We start from the raw sequence: 18,035 nt of genomic DNA on the forward strand, positions 1-18,035 counted from the left end.
TAAAAGATTTAATAACTAATTTTTTTCTGCCAAATTATTTCAAAGATGAAAACTGACAGTACTTCAATATGCAAGGACTATTAATCTTAATTGAACTTCGGAAGCATAAAATTATACAAGAATCCAAGAGATTAGGCTTGTGCTTTTAACTTAAAACAGTATTTCTACTCATTATCGTTCCATTCTTTGCTAGTTTTCTGGTCATATAAAGAAACCAAGGATTGGTTTACTACATAAGAGGTAAACCAGTATTGATTGAAGCTTGGGCATTCTCATAATATCTAGTTAGTATTAGCATTTTTCAAATTCGAATATTGAAGGTTAGAGAAGTTGGAGAGCTTGTTGATCATCCTCATCCCTTGTTCTAAAAAATAGTTAAAATCTTCTTTTGTGAAAATATAATATTAGTCAGAACTTTAGATTCCATATTCAAAAATTTTCATCTACTCCAGTCTGGAGTCTGTTTAAGGTTTTCAAAGACACAGCTACAAAAGCAATTGGATAATTGTATCACTAGATTTGGATATTTAACATAGAGATAAAAAGCAAAAACATGGCCAAAGCGGTAATAGGTTGTAAAGTAAAGTACATGTAATAAATGGAATAAAATTTACTTGTTATTAGTACAGTTTGTTAAATAAATTTTTTTAGTTTAGTAATAAATAAAAACATAATTATAACCCGACATAAGAATTAGTATAACTTTTTAAATAAAAATTTTCTTGTTCGACAATAAAATTTTCCATCAAATATTTATCTAAGAACCAAAAAAAAACGTTCTTCACAAGGCCCAAGGTCGGTGAGGACTGAGGAGCAACATCCACCGTACCACGGTCCAGGATGGTAGCCGCCATAATAGAATATAATTTTTCCACGAGCAGCGTGTGCATGTCTGTACTCACTACCTTTTTGCGGAAAGATCTTACTGGTCGATTTCACACTTGGCACAATCTATGGCTGAATTCTAGGCCCTCCTTGGGGAGCAACTGATAGCAGAGCTGCTGCTGCTGCTGCTTTTTTTTTTTTTTTTTTTTTTTTTTTTTTTTTTTTTTTTTTTTTTTTTTTTTTTTTTTTTTTTTTTTTTTTTTTTTCTCGTTCAGATAGATTCTTCATACAGTACATATACGAATACATCCAATAAAATCAAAAAATACTAGCTCACAGAGTGTCTATGGCAATTTCCTCTCTTCTAACCAAAGGGAGTATCTTGAGTGGTAGACCATGTAGACAACCACTCAGTCGGCCACTCCGTTGGCTTATCTGAATACATGCTTGGCCTAGAAGGTCACTCCATCCCTCATCATCATCCCTATATCCCGGATCAAGAGGTGGTTCGTGCTCTCACCCCTCGCCCCTCCGAATCCACCCAATAATCGGAGCCGAATCGCCCTTCAGAATAATCAAACTGGCCTGTAGCACCAGCCGCGCATATCGAAGACCAGCCCAGGCAGCTCGCAACTCTGCCTCCGAAACTGACGTGTCAAATAACTGGCAACCACCCGTTGCCACTACTCTGGAGTGTGAGCCCTGTATAACAAAGCCAACACCGCCCCGCGTACCTCCATCCAGCGCCGACCTGTCGTGTTGACAGCAGAGCTTTTGAAAGTAAAATTTTTGGAAGTAGAGTTTTATAAAATAAAGCTTTTATAAAAAAAAACTGTTTGATGTTTGATAACTATATTTCTAAAGTGCTCTGTCAGTTTAATATGTGCCGGTAAACAAGAAAAAATATTTTTGGTATGACAAAATGACCATAAAAAATATTACATAATATCATATAACAAAGCATAATAAAATATAATATATATCAATACATAAATATATGATATAGTATAATATAACTATAATATAATATAATATTATTATAATATAATAATATAATATTATATACTATAGCATAATAATTTAATATAATATTAATTTATTTAAAATTATATTATGATATAATATTATATTATATTATATTATATTTATAGTATAATATAATATAATATAATATAATATTATATTTATAGTATAATATAATAATAAAAATATAAATATTATAATTATTAGCGTAAATTAATTTTTCATAATATAATAAATTTTCTAGCTAAATGATAGAATTAATTAAATAATTATTAAAAGGATATTTTATGTAATTATTATATTTTATCATGGATATTTTGATAAAAAACAACTTTTCGACCGGATCTAAAAGTATTTTTTCAGAAAACTCTAAAATGTAGCTTCTTGTAAAAAACTATTTTTAACTTTTTTAAAAAACCTAAAATAATTTTTTACAATTTTTATTAAATATTTTTATTTTATTTAAAAATACTTTTAAAGAAGCAAGAAAATTTTTTTTTGCCTCCAAAACTTCTCCAAAATGGGCCTAAATCAGCAGCCGACCAGACGAGAAAAAAGAGACCAGTGCTGAGGTAATGTAATTTCTTCGTACCTTCTAAAAAGTTTCCTTTCTTAAAAAAGAAAAAATTATAAAAAAATAAAGTGACGGTGCCACCATCTTGCTTTTGACCCTAATTAGCGGCCGCGTGGCTTTTCAGACCAAAAATATTTACAGAGAGGCTAATAAGGTTACAGATTGAATGGTCTGGCCGGCGGCCGCGTCGAAAAAGAGTTGCTTAGAAATGTTATTTAATTTTTTTCTGTACTAAAATCATATAAATGATCGGTTTAGCGAAAGACAAAAAAAAAAAAACCAAAGTGGCTCGTTTTTATTTATTTGTTTATCTCCATCTCCTTTCCCTTTCCTTTCATGCATTCCAAGGCACGCCTCCGGGCTAAGAAAGAAACGAAAAGCAGAAGAGAGAGGGAGAAGGAAGGCAAGAGGGAGAAGAGAAGGCAAGAGGGAGATGAAAGTATTAGTAGCAGCAGGGGAAGGCAAGGAGTGTTGTTCTCCACCACATCGTGTTGCTATTCTTATAGTCTTCTCCGGACTGTTATTTTTGAGCCGCTTTCATGGCTTCGGCTGCAGAGCCCAGCAACTGGCCCAAGAAGAAGGTTTTTTTTTCCCCTCCTTTGCTAATTTTGTTGTTATTTTTTTTCCTTTTTCCTTCTTCGAACACACTGCGCTTACTCATCTACATTTCTGGTTCTCTGTTTATTTCTTCTTTTTTTTTTTCAATTCCTATCATTGAAATAACTGCAGTTTATAAATATACAAATTTTGATCCTAATCGCAACTGATAAATTCCTACCTTCTCTGACTTAGGTCTAAGGATAAAGTAAGAGTAATGGATCTATGCTTTTCCCAAAAATAATAAATTGTGTTAGCGAATAAGGGAAAACCCAACTGCCATCTACTCAATTCGGAGGATTTTTTCTTAATTTCTGCCGTATCGGGAAAAAGAAAAAATAATCTGGAATGTCTTTTGAAGATTAGATCGATGAATTGTTTTAAAGGAACCAAAAGAAAATTGGCTTACGAAGACTCTAATTCCATTTTTTTTTTTTCCCAAACCAAGGAATTCATGCCCCAACAAAATAAAACGGAATAGGAAGAGTTATTCGGCAATCTATTTGTGTTTTTATTTTGACGAAAAAATAACTTATTGATTGAGGATGTTTTTCTCTGAAATGGGGGACAGGAATGAAAGAGGGCCTTATTTCAGGATAGCTATTCTGTGAATAAAATAGGTTTAGCTAGAATAGAGTTCCTCCTTTCTTCATACTTTTTTGAATAAGGCCTATTCCTGTTTTATTCCTGAAAACTGAACTCTTTGGCAAGAGTTTGGCAACTATTGTCAGCTGGAATAGATTCTCTAAACTTTCTAACAAATAACAGTGGATTTGCCCAATGCTATTGAACGGATGCTGGAAACGTACGTGTGGCATGGGTTGATAGTGGTCCAATTACAGTTCCCATGCTGGGTACCTTCTACAGCTTTAATCACTACCAGGATCCTACCCCTTTTGACCTAGCAGAAAACATCACATCTTTATTTTTATTAAATACAGTTGAGTCATTTTTATTAAATATCTTTTTTTGTTCTTCTCATCTGCAATAATATATATTTCTGTAATGATCATAATGCACACATCTATGTTTGGTTTACGGCATTTTTTTTTTTTGAAAGCAGTACAAGTGTATAACAGAAATGAGCATAGAAAAGTTATCTAGTAGATGCTGACCCTTATTTTCGTTTTTTAACAAGCTGCTAAACTGAGGGACATGAGTTGTGGACCAAACAGTACATTGGATGGAGTATCATGTCTCCATGAACCACATCTGACATGAACCATGGGGCATTAACGCAATTCATGGACTTGCTGGAACTAATCCATGGTCTTATCAGCCGGTTGTGTTTAGTTGGCAGATTCTCGAGAAACTGTGAGAAGTCAATGAACTAAACTTTTCCTCTAAGAAAAGGAAAAAGGAATAATTTTCTTTTTCTAAAATTTTGTGTTACTAAAGCAAACTTTTCGTTCAAACATAGGGCTAACACAATATTACTATCCTTACTTGTAAATTGGGCTGTAGCCTAATAGTTGCACTTCTCCATTTGGAGAAGGATGTGTGTTTGGTCTTGAGAGATGTTTTCTCTAGTAGTAGTTGCAGGTAATTCTTGCATCATCTTTTTGAAATGTTTGGCGGAAGATACTCACGGGGGTTTTTTTTTTTTTTTTTTGTAGTAAGTCCATAGCAAGTGAAAGGAAAAAAGTAAAAGGGAAAAAAAAGACAAGGTTACTCCATGTGCAGTTTGAATACCATGTGGTAGTAAAATTAGGCTCGTGGTATCAAAAAAAAAAAAAAAAGTAGAATTAGGCTATGCATGATTTCATTGTACACATTTTGATTTGCTATGTGCACTAGAAAGAGCTGATGCATGAATGATAATTGATGGACCACAGTTAAAGCATTAAAGTTGATTGCCTCCAAATTGAGAAAGGAGTGGGAGTTCTCGGTGGATCCTTGTAGCGGGAATGCGGGGTGGGTGGAACCCACAAGCTCCTGTGAGATTGCCAACAATGTCACTTGCGATTGCAATGCCACCTCCAATGTCTGTCATGTGACTAGCATGTATGCCTCATGCTCGCAAATACCTCATCTTTACTACTTTTTATTGAACTCTCTATTTAAAAGAATTCTTACAAAGAAACAGAGAAAGAAATCTCAGGACTTAGTTTTTTTTATTGCAAAGAAACTGTGCAGTTTTATTGCACAGAAACTGTGCTTCTTCTAAAAGTGTAGAGTTTAAATAAAAAATGTTATGTATTCCTAAAACAGATGTAAATTTCTTATTTACCCTCGAAAAGCTTAAATTGCATCTATCCCCCAAAAAATCTACAACTTGAACTACTATTTCAAAATCTAAAAATTCCATTCACACCCCAACAATAAGATTACATCATTCACAACTAGGATGTATGCCTCATGCTTGCAAATACCTCATCTTTACTACCTTTTATTGAACTTTCTATTTAAAAGAATTCTTACAAAGAAACAGAGAGAGAAATCTCAGGACTTAGTTTTATTGCAAAGAAACTGTGCAGTTTTATTGCACAGAAACTGTGCTTCTTCTAAAAGTGTAGAGCTTAAATAAAAAATGTTATGTATTCCTAAAAACGATGTAAATTTCTTATTTACGCTTGAAAAGCTTAAATTGCAGCTATTCCCCAAAAAATCTGCAACTTGAACTACTATTTCAAAATCTAAAAATTCTATTCACACCCCAACAATAACATTACATCATTCACATTAGAAGTAATGTTACTATATTACTTTATCATTTTATCTCTCCAAAGTTTTGTACAAGTACTCTTGAAAATTGCTTAATTATTTATGCTGAAAAAGCAAGAAAAACATACCAAATTTTAATTAAAAAAATCAAATTCAAAAACACTAATTTATTGAGGCTAAAGTAGTCAACTGAGAGGCCAAGTTAACTTTTAGTCTAGCCAAATTATAATTAGAATGACAAATGAAAGCAAGATGGTTGTCAGGATATGCACACAAATGTAGTAGTTTTGAAGGAGCATAGCTGTACAGTCTACTTTTCATAAGGATAATACATGGATAAAAGAAATTTGCGAGGGTGTCTATCTGCAAAAATTTGAAAAAATATAACAAAAAAGGGCTTTTAGATTTTTGTCCGAAAGCTTTCCAACTGCCGCTATTTTTTCTAGTTTCTATTACATGCTTGTACCTTCTGGGATTGCAGCTTGCTCAAGTGTCAGAACCTAACCGGAGTTCTCCCCGAGGAATTTGCTCAGCTTACCTACTTAAGTGTGCTGTAAGTCTATGCATATGAGATTTTACAACCCCCCCCCCAAACCAAAAAAAAAGAGAAAAAGAAAAAGAAAATTGTGAGATGTATAGGAGGTGATAGGACAGCAAACTCATGCTACTGTTTTGGCTATGTAACAGAGATCTTACATGGAACTATCTCAATGGATCCATTCCTGCCACCTGGGCTTCTCTTCCTCTCACACAGCTGTAATTTATCTCTTCCCCTTGCTTCCTCATTTTTCTCCAAAACTCTTTAGTGAAAAATAAAGAAGAAAATAATGTACATGAGATAATGGTAGATTACTTCATTTTGCAGGTCTCTCCTAGGAAATCGGATCTCCGGGAGCATCCCAAAGGAGCTTGGAAGCATCATCTCCCTTCAGTCCCTGTACTTCTCCCTGCCTCCACCATAATTTTTTTTATTTAGCTCTTCTATCTTTCTCTCTCTCTCTAAATTATTTTAGAACAGGGTGTTGGAAAATAACCAGCTGCAAGGCTCAATTCCTGCGGCTCTTGGTAACCTGATCAACTTAAATCGCTTGTAAGACTTTTTTTGGGTCACACAAGATATATTTATTTGTCCATTGCCTTTTTTCTTTATTGGATTTTTCATTATTCTAAATTGCAGTAATACTTTTCCTTCTTCCAGCCTTGTTTCAGCGAATAACTTGACTGGGGAGTTGCCAGATTCACTTGGCAATCTTAAGAATCTGACAGACTTGTACGTCACAAATTTCTTCCCTCTGCCCAGTTAGGAAGTGAGCTCAATGTTCTTATTGACAATTTTTAAATAGCTATAATGGTCATATTTCACCATAGCAACAATATTCTACAAATTATTGAAGAACATTGAATTATTCTCAAATTTTTAGGCGAGCAAATGATACCCTATGTTCTTGCTGGTCCTGTTATGTTTACCACTGTTCAGTATTTTTGCCTCCCCCTGCATGATTCTATATGAACAAAAATACAAATATTTCAACAATCCTTATTGTTTTCATATTTCTAAGTTTCAAATTTTGTGATCCAAGCTCCTCCCAAGTTTTTGGCAAACTTTTGCATTTTTTCCTTTTTCTTTTGGTACATCTTTTCGCCTTTTCTGAATTCCAAGTGTAACCAAATTGTTCCCAAATATCATGACTATGGTTATCACTAGAATGTACTTGCATGAACCATGGGTCTTTCATCAGCTCGTTCATTTGAAATGTTACCTAGAATTAAAAATTTGAGTAGATGCTAAAATTTTTCAACTCTATACAGTAGAATAGATGGGAACCCAATATCTGGGAAAATTCCTAGCTTCCTCGGGAACTGGACTAAGCTCCAAAGGATGTGAGTGCTACCACTACTCTTCCATGTCTCTTGCTGATATTGTTGCAGTACGAGCCTGGAGATCAATAAATTGACCTGTAAACTATTTGTTTGTAGAGACATGCAGGGAACATCCATGGAGGGGCCTTTTCCTCCAACTTTCTCGACATTGGAATCCTTAACTCAGCTGTAAGTTCTCTTTTTACTTGTTCACTCCATTCATATCTGCTAGTCCAGTGGTTTCCAATCAAGTTCATAATGTGGCTGGGACTACAGGAGAGTTTCTGACTTAAAGGGGGGGGATGGGAAGTTCCCTCCGCTGCAAAACATGAAAAACATGGAAAGCCTGTAAGTGTGATGAAGTAAAGTTCCTTAAGGAAGCAATAGCATATGGATGCAGTCCATTGCTTTTCTTATTTGAGTACATACCAACTGCGGGTCTTGGTCTTATACAGGGTGTTGAGAAACTTGTCAATATCTGGTGAACTTCCTGATTTTATTGGGGAAATGACCAATCTTAAAAGCTTGTAAGTTTACCCAGAACTTCTCTTAGCGACCTGTAGCTTTATCAGTTGTTTGCATTAAAATCAGTACTTTGTTTGATTCAAACAATTGGCTCGTGTGAAATTTAACCATACAAATAACTAACATGGCTGCAAAACATTCCTAATATACATTATAATTTTCTTGCAGAGATCTTAGCTTTAACAATCTGACAGGTCCAATTCCAAGCAGCTTTGATGGACTGATGAATTCAATAAATTATATGTAAGCAAATAAGAAAAATATACATATATTCTTCTTGTTGACAGTTGCTTCATGTACTAAGTTTTAGTCTAACTTTTATCCCTTATTTTTTTATGTTTTTGATGGTTTCTTTCATACCCAATTGACTTTTCTCATTTAGGTACCTTACTAATAACATGCTAAATGGAACAATACCTAACTGGATCTTGAGCAGCCATCGAAGTTTGTATGTCATACTTGGATCATTTTAAGCTGCACATTGTTTGGTTATGACAAGTTGTTCATCAATAAATAATTCAGATTCATCATCTTATGAGATTCAAATTTGCAGGGATATTTCTTACAACTCCTTTACGGGATCCTTGGCTCCATCTAGTTGTCAAGAAGGAAATTTGTAAGGATTCTTAACTTCAATGCTCCCTCTTGGTCAATTGGTTCTAGTCAGCGATTTGTTTATTCCATTTCTTCGAGTACTTATTTCCTTTCTTATAGGAACATGGTTTCTAGCTATTCATCAACAGAAAGTAATTCGTAAGCTTCATATATCTCATTGTTTCTTCTTTAATATTAGCTGCAAAACTATGCCTTGGTAATTTTCTGCTAATATTTTTTTCTTTTCTGTAGGATAGCACGATGTTTAAGAAGAAACCTCCCATGTCTTGAGAAAGCTAGAAGTGAGTATAGTGACTTGCTAAAGTGTTTCTTCTTTATAAGTGTTTTGAGATTTTATTTCTTATCACTAAGATATGTCATCATATAAATAAAAATATCTGAACAAAATATTATTCGTGATTGACTATTTTCAACTTTGCAATCATTGTAGACAACAACTTGTTCATAAATTGTGGTGGTAGAAAGGTGATATTTGATGATCATGAATATGAAGATGATCCATCACAAATGGGCCCATCAAGATTTGCAATTGCTAATAGTAACAAATGGGCATATAGCAGTACAGGAGATTTCGTGGGAAATGACAGAGCAAGATATGTTGCTACTAATGTATCAGTACTGAACATAACTGATCCAGAATTGTACATGACTGCTCGTCTAAATCCTCTCTCCCTCAGATACTATGGCCTCTGCTTACAGAAAGGAAATTATACAGTCAATCTTCACTTTGCTGAAATAATGTTTACTGATGATCAGACATACTTCAGTGTTGGAAAGCGCATATTTGATGTGTCAATACAGGTTATTGTTTTTGCATTCACATTATTGTGTTCTTTCATTTTGTTTCTTTTACTATTTTCAGAATTACATTCATAAAATTCTTCATATTATACGTATGTGTCCGATTCCTGTTTACCTAAAAATACGCTAAACAGATCGCTGTTAGAACCGAGAAACAAAGTTTAATTTAATTATACTCTTACCTTTTCTACTCGAAGAATAGTGGTCGTAAGAGGTCGATCCACAGGGAGGCAGTTGGAGTTGCATAAAAATTAAAACATTCACTCGGATTCAAAATCGATTTTTTTTTTTTTGAATAACAAAAGAAAAACATTACGCCGGGGATGTTGAATGTTTTCTAATTGAAAATAAACAAAGGGGAGAAAGAAAACTTCGCAATTGAAATTGGATGCAGATTAGGGGTCGATTTCTAAAGACAGAATATTAATTAAAATCGCCAGTCGAATAGCAAAGATTAATTTCAGAGTTATCTTAAAATTAAGAATTTCAGAATAAATTGCAAAGATTAAACTAAACCTAGAGCACGGATTGCCTAAAAGAAAATTAATATATCTATATAAAGCAAACATTAAACTGAACCTAGAACACGGATTTCATAAAAGAAACTGATGGATTTCATAAAAGAAAATTGATTACAAGAACATAAAATTTAAAAATGAAATAAAAGAACAAGTAACTCGGTTGAACACTTAAAAAAAATTAAAATAGTATTTTTTTCTTCCTTTTTCTCGGAAAACAGGGCTTCTCCTCTGTTTCCAAGAACAGAGCTTCTTCTTCCTCCTTGGACCAGCCAACCACCCTCCTCTTCTTTTCCCCCAAAAATAGAGCTCTCCTCCCCTGTTCTTTGGCCCAACACCCAACCGAGAGCTCTCCTCTCCTCTCTACTCTCTCTCCTTACTCTTCCTCCTCCTCTTATAGCCGCGGGGTCACTTGAAATTTGGGGAGGAATCATGGGTCATCCGGGATGCTGGGAAGGAGGAGGAAATGGTGGGCGGATCGCTCCGGACGACTTCCCTCTTTGGCCACGGACGCGAGATCGCCGGACGCCTGATGCGGAAGGCGCGGATGGATGGAGACGTGCTGGGGACGCGCGGATGGCTGGGATTTTCGCCGCGTGAAGAATGCGGTCGCTGGGATTCCGGGATCACAGAAGAGCTGGGGATGCGGGCGTTGCTGGCACAGATGTGGGATCGCCGGGATCACGGAAGAGGGGCTGGGAGGAGCCGATCACGGCTTGATGGGTGCCTGGGATCTCTTGGAGGAGCTGGGAGCGTGATTAACGGGAGGAAGAAGATGTGGATGCTGCGTCGGATGCTGGGATTTCGGGAGATGGACGGCCGCTAGGATTTTGATCGCGTAAGGAAGGAGATCACGGAAGAGCTGCTGGGTGCTTCCTATTTCCTTCTTCCGGTGATTTGGGAGGCGGATCTGGACAATGGCTTGCCAACGGAGGGAGCCGGTAATCCAGCTGCTGGGATGCGGATGGGCTGACACTATGACGTGGCTTGAGGCGTTGGGATTGAAGGCTGAAGATGATGGTGATCCGATGGACGGCGCGAATGCTGGGACATCGCTACATGTTGAAGATATGATGCTGATGATGAACTGTGGGATGGCTAGCACAATGTGGGAAATCGCTCGGGGGCAAATGTGCTTGACCAGGTCATGGTAGGATTGGGCCCGCGCGGTTTGGGCTGTTGCTGGCTGGCACACTGGGATGAGCTGAGCTCAAACCCAATGTTATTGGGTCTCTTGGATTACTTGCACTCAAACACAAATACAACGCTAATTAGTTAATTTTATCATTAATGATTAACTATAATACTAATTAAGATGGTATGATGATTGCACTTTTGTACTCTCATCAACGTACGTACATATGATAAATCTATTCCTTTTATTGATATGTGAACCAATATCAAGATGTGTATTTCTGTTATGCTGATGTTAAGATATGAGCCAAAGCTATTCCTTTTATTTTTCAACTTTTTCATTAGAACTGTTTTAAGGCACCTATTGTTTACTAATAATCAGGGCATAGCAATAATAATTCTTATATGAAAATCTGTTAATTTGCACAGGGCCAAAAGGTTTTGCAAGACTTTAATATTGCAAAGGAAGCAAATGGCACTGGTAGGCCAATCATTAAGTCTTTTACTGCTACAGTAGATGGTACTCTGGAAATTCACTTTCAATGGGCTGGCAAGGGGACAAACTCCATTCCAGAAAGAGGTGTATATGGACCGCTTATATCAGCCATATCAGTTACACCAAGTAAACCTTTAAGACACTATTTGCTTTTTTCCTTTTGGATTACTCGTGCAAGAATGATGTTTAGCCATTTCTTTCTTGCAGACTTTCTTACAGACTCCAAGCCTGATATTCAAGAAAGCAAGCTATCTATTGGAGCTATCTTTGGCATTCTAGCAGCTTCTTGTGTCACAATTGTGCTAATTTTATTCATGCTATGGCTTTTCTTTAAAAGGAAAAATGCTGAGAAGGACGGTGAGATAATTAAAGCTCATTTTAGTTAATTGTTTGTTAAAGTCTGCTTTAGAAATAATGCAGCCCTATTATTTTCTGACTTTATGCTTTCAAGAACGCTACTACAAAACTACTTGTTGGCGTCAGATTTGTATTGTGATTTGCTTCCTGGATGCTTATTAAAATAGTTTGGTTTTCAACCATTTGAAAAGGTAGAAGACTGAAGCAGGGTTGATCAGTTCCTGCCAATTGATACACTTCATCTTAACTGTTTTAGATAACTATTCACCCTATTCAAATGCACTTTATGAGGGTTCCTAAGAATTTCACTTAGCAGATGATCTCTGATGGTAACACTAGAATTTCAATAAACTGATAAGCAATAAATTGAGTTTTTTGTATGACCTACATTTTTTGTCGATTTGATGATAAATTATCTGCTAGAAGCACAGTATTGATGGTCATCTTTTCTTTTCCTTTATTATTAATAAATTTGAGTCGGCCATTGTGTTTGTGTGGAACGTTGTGGCCATGCATTATAAATTCCTAATCAAATTTAGTAATTTAAAATAGAAAATTCTATTCTTGCAGGATTTCAAGGTTTAGAGTTGCAAACTAGTTATTTCAGCTTGAAACAGATTAAAGCTGCCACCAAGAACTTTGATCCTGCGAATAAGATAGGTGAAGGTGGCTTTGGTCCAGTTTACAAGGTATATGTAAGCATTTATAAATTGCAATTATAGTATTCCCTCTTAGGTATATTTCTTTTTTATTTTTTATTTTTCTCACTTTAGATATTTTTATGTATGTAAAATTCTATCTTTTCTCTTGATAGAGCTTTGATCCTAAAATGCTACTATTATGTCACAGGGTGTGCTACCAAATGGTCTTGTAATTGCGATAAAACAGCTATCCTCCAAGTCTAAACAAGGAAACCGTGAATTTATTAATGAGATAGGCATGATATCAGCTTTGCAGCACCCAAATCTGGTCAAGCTTTATGGGTGTTGTATTGAAGGAAGTCAATTACTGCTAATATATGAATACATGGAAAATAATAGTCTCGCCCGTGCTCTATTTGGTTAGTGCTTAGTGCTTTTTTATCTGATTAAATATCTTTTTCCAAGTTATGCATTTAATGTTATTTGTCATTTAAGTTCTCTGTCTTGACCAATTAATTTTTCCACAAAAATTGACAATAATTTGGATATTAGCAGGTCGTGAAGGATGCCAATTGAAATTAGACTGGCAAATAAGGCGTAAGATTTGCCTAGAGGTAGCAAGAGGTTTGACATATCTTCATGAGGAATCAAGGTTGAAGGTTGTTCACCGAGACATCAAGGCAACCAATATTCTACTAGACAAAGATCTCAATGCAAAAATATCTGACTTTGGTCTGGCAAAACTTAATGAAGAAGAGAACACCCATATCAGCACCCGTATTGCTGGAACTATGTAAGTAGATAATTATTTCTTCAAGGAAGTAAAATTATTCCTTTTACAATTTGACGGACAAAGAGTTTGCTAAAATATTATGTAGCTTAATAGATTCATGAAGGTTTATATTGAACATAATATTAACTTGGAAAAAGTGAAATGTAGCAGTTAATATTTCATGCTAATTACATCTGTGTTAGTCATCTCAAGAGTAAATGATTCTATTTATGTTGGAAGATAATCTAGCTTTTCTGATCATGCACCTCTGTCTATAGCTCTTAAACATCAAATAATTGAATTTATTAAAATGTTACTATCACACGTTTGTCTGTATCTATGTGTCATACACACAAATACATACACATACATATACATACGTTTATATGTATGTAGTCACCTCCAATAAATAGAAATATAATTCTTGAAGTAGTCACTGTCTCTAATAATAAAAAAAATAGATGAAAGAGCATAATGATGTGAATATAAAAGAATTAACTTGTATTGAGTCACCAAATATGCGCTTTCCAACACTGAAGTATGTCTAGTTGTTTGTATACATTATTTCAGCAAACTGAAGATTGACTGTAATTTCATTTCTGTAAGGAGAGGCCCATAGTATTTGAGGGGGAGAGGATTTAGATGATGACGCAGCTAGAAAGGAAGAAGGGGTGATTTGATTCAATGGAGTTACACCTCGAAGAATAACTTCACAAATAGAAGTAAACTGGATTCCCTTCGCTTGATGAAGTTCTCTCTCAAAAAAAAATAATAATATGTTCAAAGACTACTCCATAAACGCATATAGGCCATGATCCCCTTACTTTAATTTGGGCATTAAACCCGATACAAAATCATACTCGAAATAGGACTCAGCAATAAAGAAACATGCCAGAGTTATTTTACTACAACTTTGGAAATATGGTAAAATTTGACATTGTCCCTAATAGAAAATATATAAGAACATCCAATGAAAACCTTTAAATCCGCTGGCTAAAATTCAAATATTTGTTTGCTGAAGTGTTCACCCGCGAATCTGCTGGCTCCTATGATGCTTGGCATAGTCTAGCTAGTCATAGTACCTGTAGCTACATCCTGTGTTGCATCGGATGAACAATCATATAAAATTCCAGATTAGTCATGTTCAGTACTGGTGCATCGGTTGTTTGCTTTGTTTTTTCCTACAAAGTCTCTTGTACTGCTATATGCCCATTCTCCACAATTAGCAACTGACGTATCTTGAAGGACCCAACTGTGATGTATCATCTTCATATTCATCATCACCATCAATTGCCACCTTGCTATCACCCCAGCTTATGAACATATTGTAGTCTATAATGATTGCAAAACTCAAAAATAGTCAATGATGAATATGATTTTCTTCAGATATGTGGACGTATATTTTTTCTTTTTTATTGAATATGCTGACACATCTTAGTTATAAGAAACAGAACTTCAAAGTCTTGCAAAGAAGAAACACTTAAGCTAGACATTCTACTCACCTCTAGCTTTCCAAGGAGGTTCCTTCTTAAATATGTCATTATCCTATAAAAAAGAAAAAAATTGCAGATTAAAATTACTGAGGCATAGTTTTGAAGCTATGTAAAGAAGAAACAATGAGATCTAGAAGTTTATGAATTGCTTTCTGTTGATGAATAAATAAAGAGAAGATTCTATGAGCAAGTGAAAGAGAACTATCAAGGGAATAAGCAAATCAGCAACTAAAACCATTTAACCAAGAGGGAGTGTCAAATTTGAGAATACTTATACTTCCTTCTTGACAACTAGATGGTGCCAAGGATGCCATAAAAGAGTTACGAGAAATTTCCCTGCACTTTTGAATCTTTTAAGATGATTTCCACACATAGCACACATTCAGTGCTTCACGTTGCATGGTGATGTTTTTTTTTTCAATCATGCAGGGGATATATGGCTCCCGAATATGCCTTGAGGGGTTACTTAACGGACAAAGCAGATGTTTACAGCTTTGGAGTAGTCATGTTGGAGGTTATTAGCGGAATGAGCAACACAAATTATAGGCCTGAGGAGGATTGTGTTTATCTTATTGATTGGGTAAGCATTATTTTATATTGTTCAAGAATTTTTGTTCGCGTACTGATTAAGTGAAAAGCGAGTCCAGAAGCTTTTTTGTGGTAACCAACCAAAAATGTCAATGTATAACTTTGAGTTGATCTCTATAGCAGACAGTAACAGCTTTGAATGAGTTAATGAAAATTCATCAATTTATTAACCACCATAAATGCATCCTTCTAAATGGTCATTTCCAACATCCAAGAAACATGAAGAAGCCACTTGCTCTGAAATCATTCAAGGGTTTTTAATTTCTAGATCTATTGACCTACTTTTCCCCCATCCATCTTGTTATTATTAACCACAAATAACTCTTCTTATCCTTATTGTAATGACGTTCCACTTAACCCAATGCAACATAGCTATGTTTATTCTTTTTTTTTCTGAGCAGTTAAACCTCATAAACAAGTCAACATAGCCATGATATTTGTGAATAGGGCTGGCCTTTTGTGTTCAAGCAGAACTTCCAAAGCATTCACTCTGGAGCATCATATATATTATTCAACAAAAGAACTCATGAATAAGAAATATTAAGCAATGACAAAAATTGATTCGAACTGAAATCCTAACCCCACCTGACAACGTCTGGACTGAGTATGAGTTAAGAGCTTATCAGTTTGTATTAGGTTCAGGTCAACATGTTTTGACCCAGATGTTGACTAGACTCAAGTCATGAGTCAAAGCTTTGACTAGACTCAGTCATGAGTTTAGAGTTCTGTTTCGGCCGAGTTGGGTTGGCTTGGGCCATGATCATGGTGTAAGGTTATCTAAGAGTTGTTGGTCTTTCTTATACTAATTTACCTCAGAATCGAGTTACTGAAAGTCAAGCTGGGAATGGTTTGAGTCAGTTGTGGTTTTGCCAAGCAGAGTAGACTAAGTTAACTGTCAGTAGGTATTATATAGGTCAAGCAGTGGGGATCATGGGTCTAGAGTCTTTGACCTGATGTCATGTTGAGTCCTGTACAAGTCTAGGATGCCTATCTTATAATTCTAAGATGTGCAACCCAACCAAACAAAATACAACCTTCATATAGTATTGCCGATACAAGCTTACCCATTTCCCTTTTGAATAGGATCTGCCTGGAAGTGGTCTTTATGCTAGGAACCTTGTTTCTCAAGGGAGCACCGCTCTGTCATTTTACTAAATAGAATTCTAGTGTAAAACCAAAACAAGAAATAAAATTTTGGCTTGTACAAACATGTAAAATATTGTGTTTTCCGCTGGGCCAGGTATAGCTTTTCTAATTCTCAACATAGCTAGAGAACTGCGTATTCATAATTCTTGTGTTTTTCACTAAGGTTTAAGCTAGTAAATGAGAGTAAATGAGACATAAGTTTATATAATTATAGTCATTCTTTAATTTCCTGGTGAAATATTGCATGCCCTCTAATTCTCTAATAGTCTCCAATACTCAACCAAGTTCGATTTGTGCAACATTTCCTTCTCAATATATTGATATTTGCTCTTCTTTGTGAGATGTCAATATACTTGTTTCCTTTACATGGTCTGCAGGCCTATGTTTTACAGGAGCGGGGAACTCTGCTTGAACTTGTTGACCCGAGCCTTGGTTCAAATTACTCAAAGGAAGAGGCACTGCAGATGTTGAATTTGGCTCTTATATGCACCAACCCATATCCAACTCTCAGGCCCTCGATGTCCACCGTCGTGAGCATGCTCAATGGAAAAACACCGATACGGCTCCCATCAGTGAAGCGATCAGTCTCCAAGAGCGAGGATTCTAGATTCAAGTCCTTAGAGAGAATGTCTGACAAGATCCAAATGCGGAATGTTTCAACAGAAGGGCTGCGGGTTAATACCTCAGTTAACATTGACCAAAGCAGTAAAGAAGAAAGCAGTTTAAATTCCTCATCAAGCAACATTTCTCATCAAGCAGTCTAATTAGCTTTGGCTGCCTGGTCGTGAGGCTATGAAAGATTCAGTTGAGATCTAAACTTTGAACCTGCCATTTTGACTGTGCAAGCTCGTCCAAGCTGATAAATTTGTTTGTTTATGTTGATATAGGAATTAGTGGAGCTTAGTCCCTCTCTCTTACCAAAAGGGAAAAGGGAAAAGGGATTGCAGAGAGTAGTTTACAGTACTTGTTTGGAAAAGGGATTCCAAATTTTTGAATTATCCATTGGAATACTAATTATATAAGTTGAATAATAAGTTTGAATCATAAGATAGGAGGTCTGGGAAAGTGTCATTTCAAATTTCTGTAGTAGGATCTCTAAAATTTGTCAAGAGTGTTTATATAAGAATATGGATCTCTTCTCCTAATTGGAGGGCCCCTCCTGCTCTTTTAACAGCAAATGAAGTATTACAACCTATTGGTTCCAATGCCCATGGAATCAAATTCAATCTCAACTCGGCAAGGGCTGTGTAGATTACTTGCAAACGCCTACTGCTGGTTCGCTCAATCTTAAAATTGGGCGATGTGGATTCGAGCTCACTCCCACAAGAGTAATTCGAGTCTAATGACATTCGAAAAAAAAAATTTAGATAGTGCCGCGAAGTTTAGATGTGCTAAAAAAATCTAGT

The 18,035-nt window shown here is 35.6% G+C and overlaps 1 protein-coding gene across 1 annotated transcript; it reads left to right on the plus strand.

Annotated features, from left to right (window-relative positions):
- Positions 1–2,770: 2,770 nt before the first annotated feature.
- On the plus strand, positions 2,771–17,767 carry LOC103711416 (probable LRR receptor-like serine/threonine-protein kinase At1g53430). The gene is made up of 24 exons (XM_008797551.4): positions 2,771–3,003; positions 4,855–5,023; positions 6,165–6,236; positions 6,371–6,439; positions 6,549–6,620; positions 6,702–6,773; positions 6,882–6,953; positions 7,493–7,564; positions 7,661–7,732; positions 7,820–7,891; positions 7,999–8,070; positions 8,237–8,311; positions 8,451–8,516; positions 8,622–8,684; positions 8,783–8,821; positions 8,915–8,964; positions 9,114–9,484; positions 11,566–11,758; positions 11,840–11,989; positions 12,560–12,678; positions 12,839–13,049; positions 13,186–13,423; positions 15,325–15,475; positions 17,007–17,767. Exons 1-24 carry the CDS (start codon positions 2,856–2,858, stop codon positions 17,391–17,393), a joined length of 3,075 nt encoding a protein of 1,024 aa, XP_008795773.2. The 5' UTR covers positions 2,771–2,855; the 3' UTR covers positions 17,394–17,767.
- Positions 17,768–18,035: the final 268 nt, after the last annotated feature.

The sequence above is a fragment of the Phoenix dactylifera genome, unplaced genomic scaffold (assembly GCF_009389715.1).
Source record: "Phoenix dactylifera cultivar Barhee BC4 unplaced genomic scaffold, palm_55x_up_171113_PBpolish2nd_filt_p 000861F, whole genome shotgun sequence".
Lineage (NCBI taxonomy): Eukaryota > Viridiplantae > Streptophyta > Magnoliopsida > Arecales > Arecaceae > Phoenix > Phoenix dactylifera.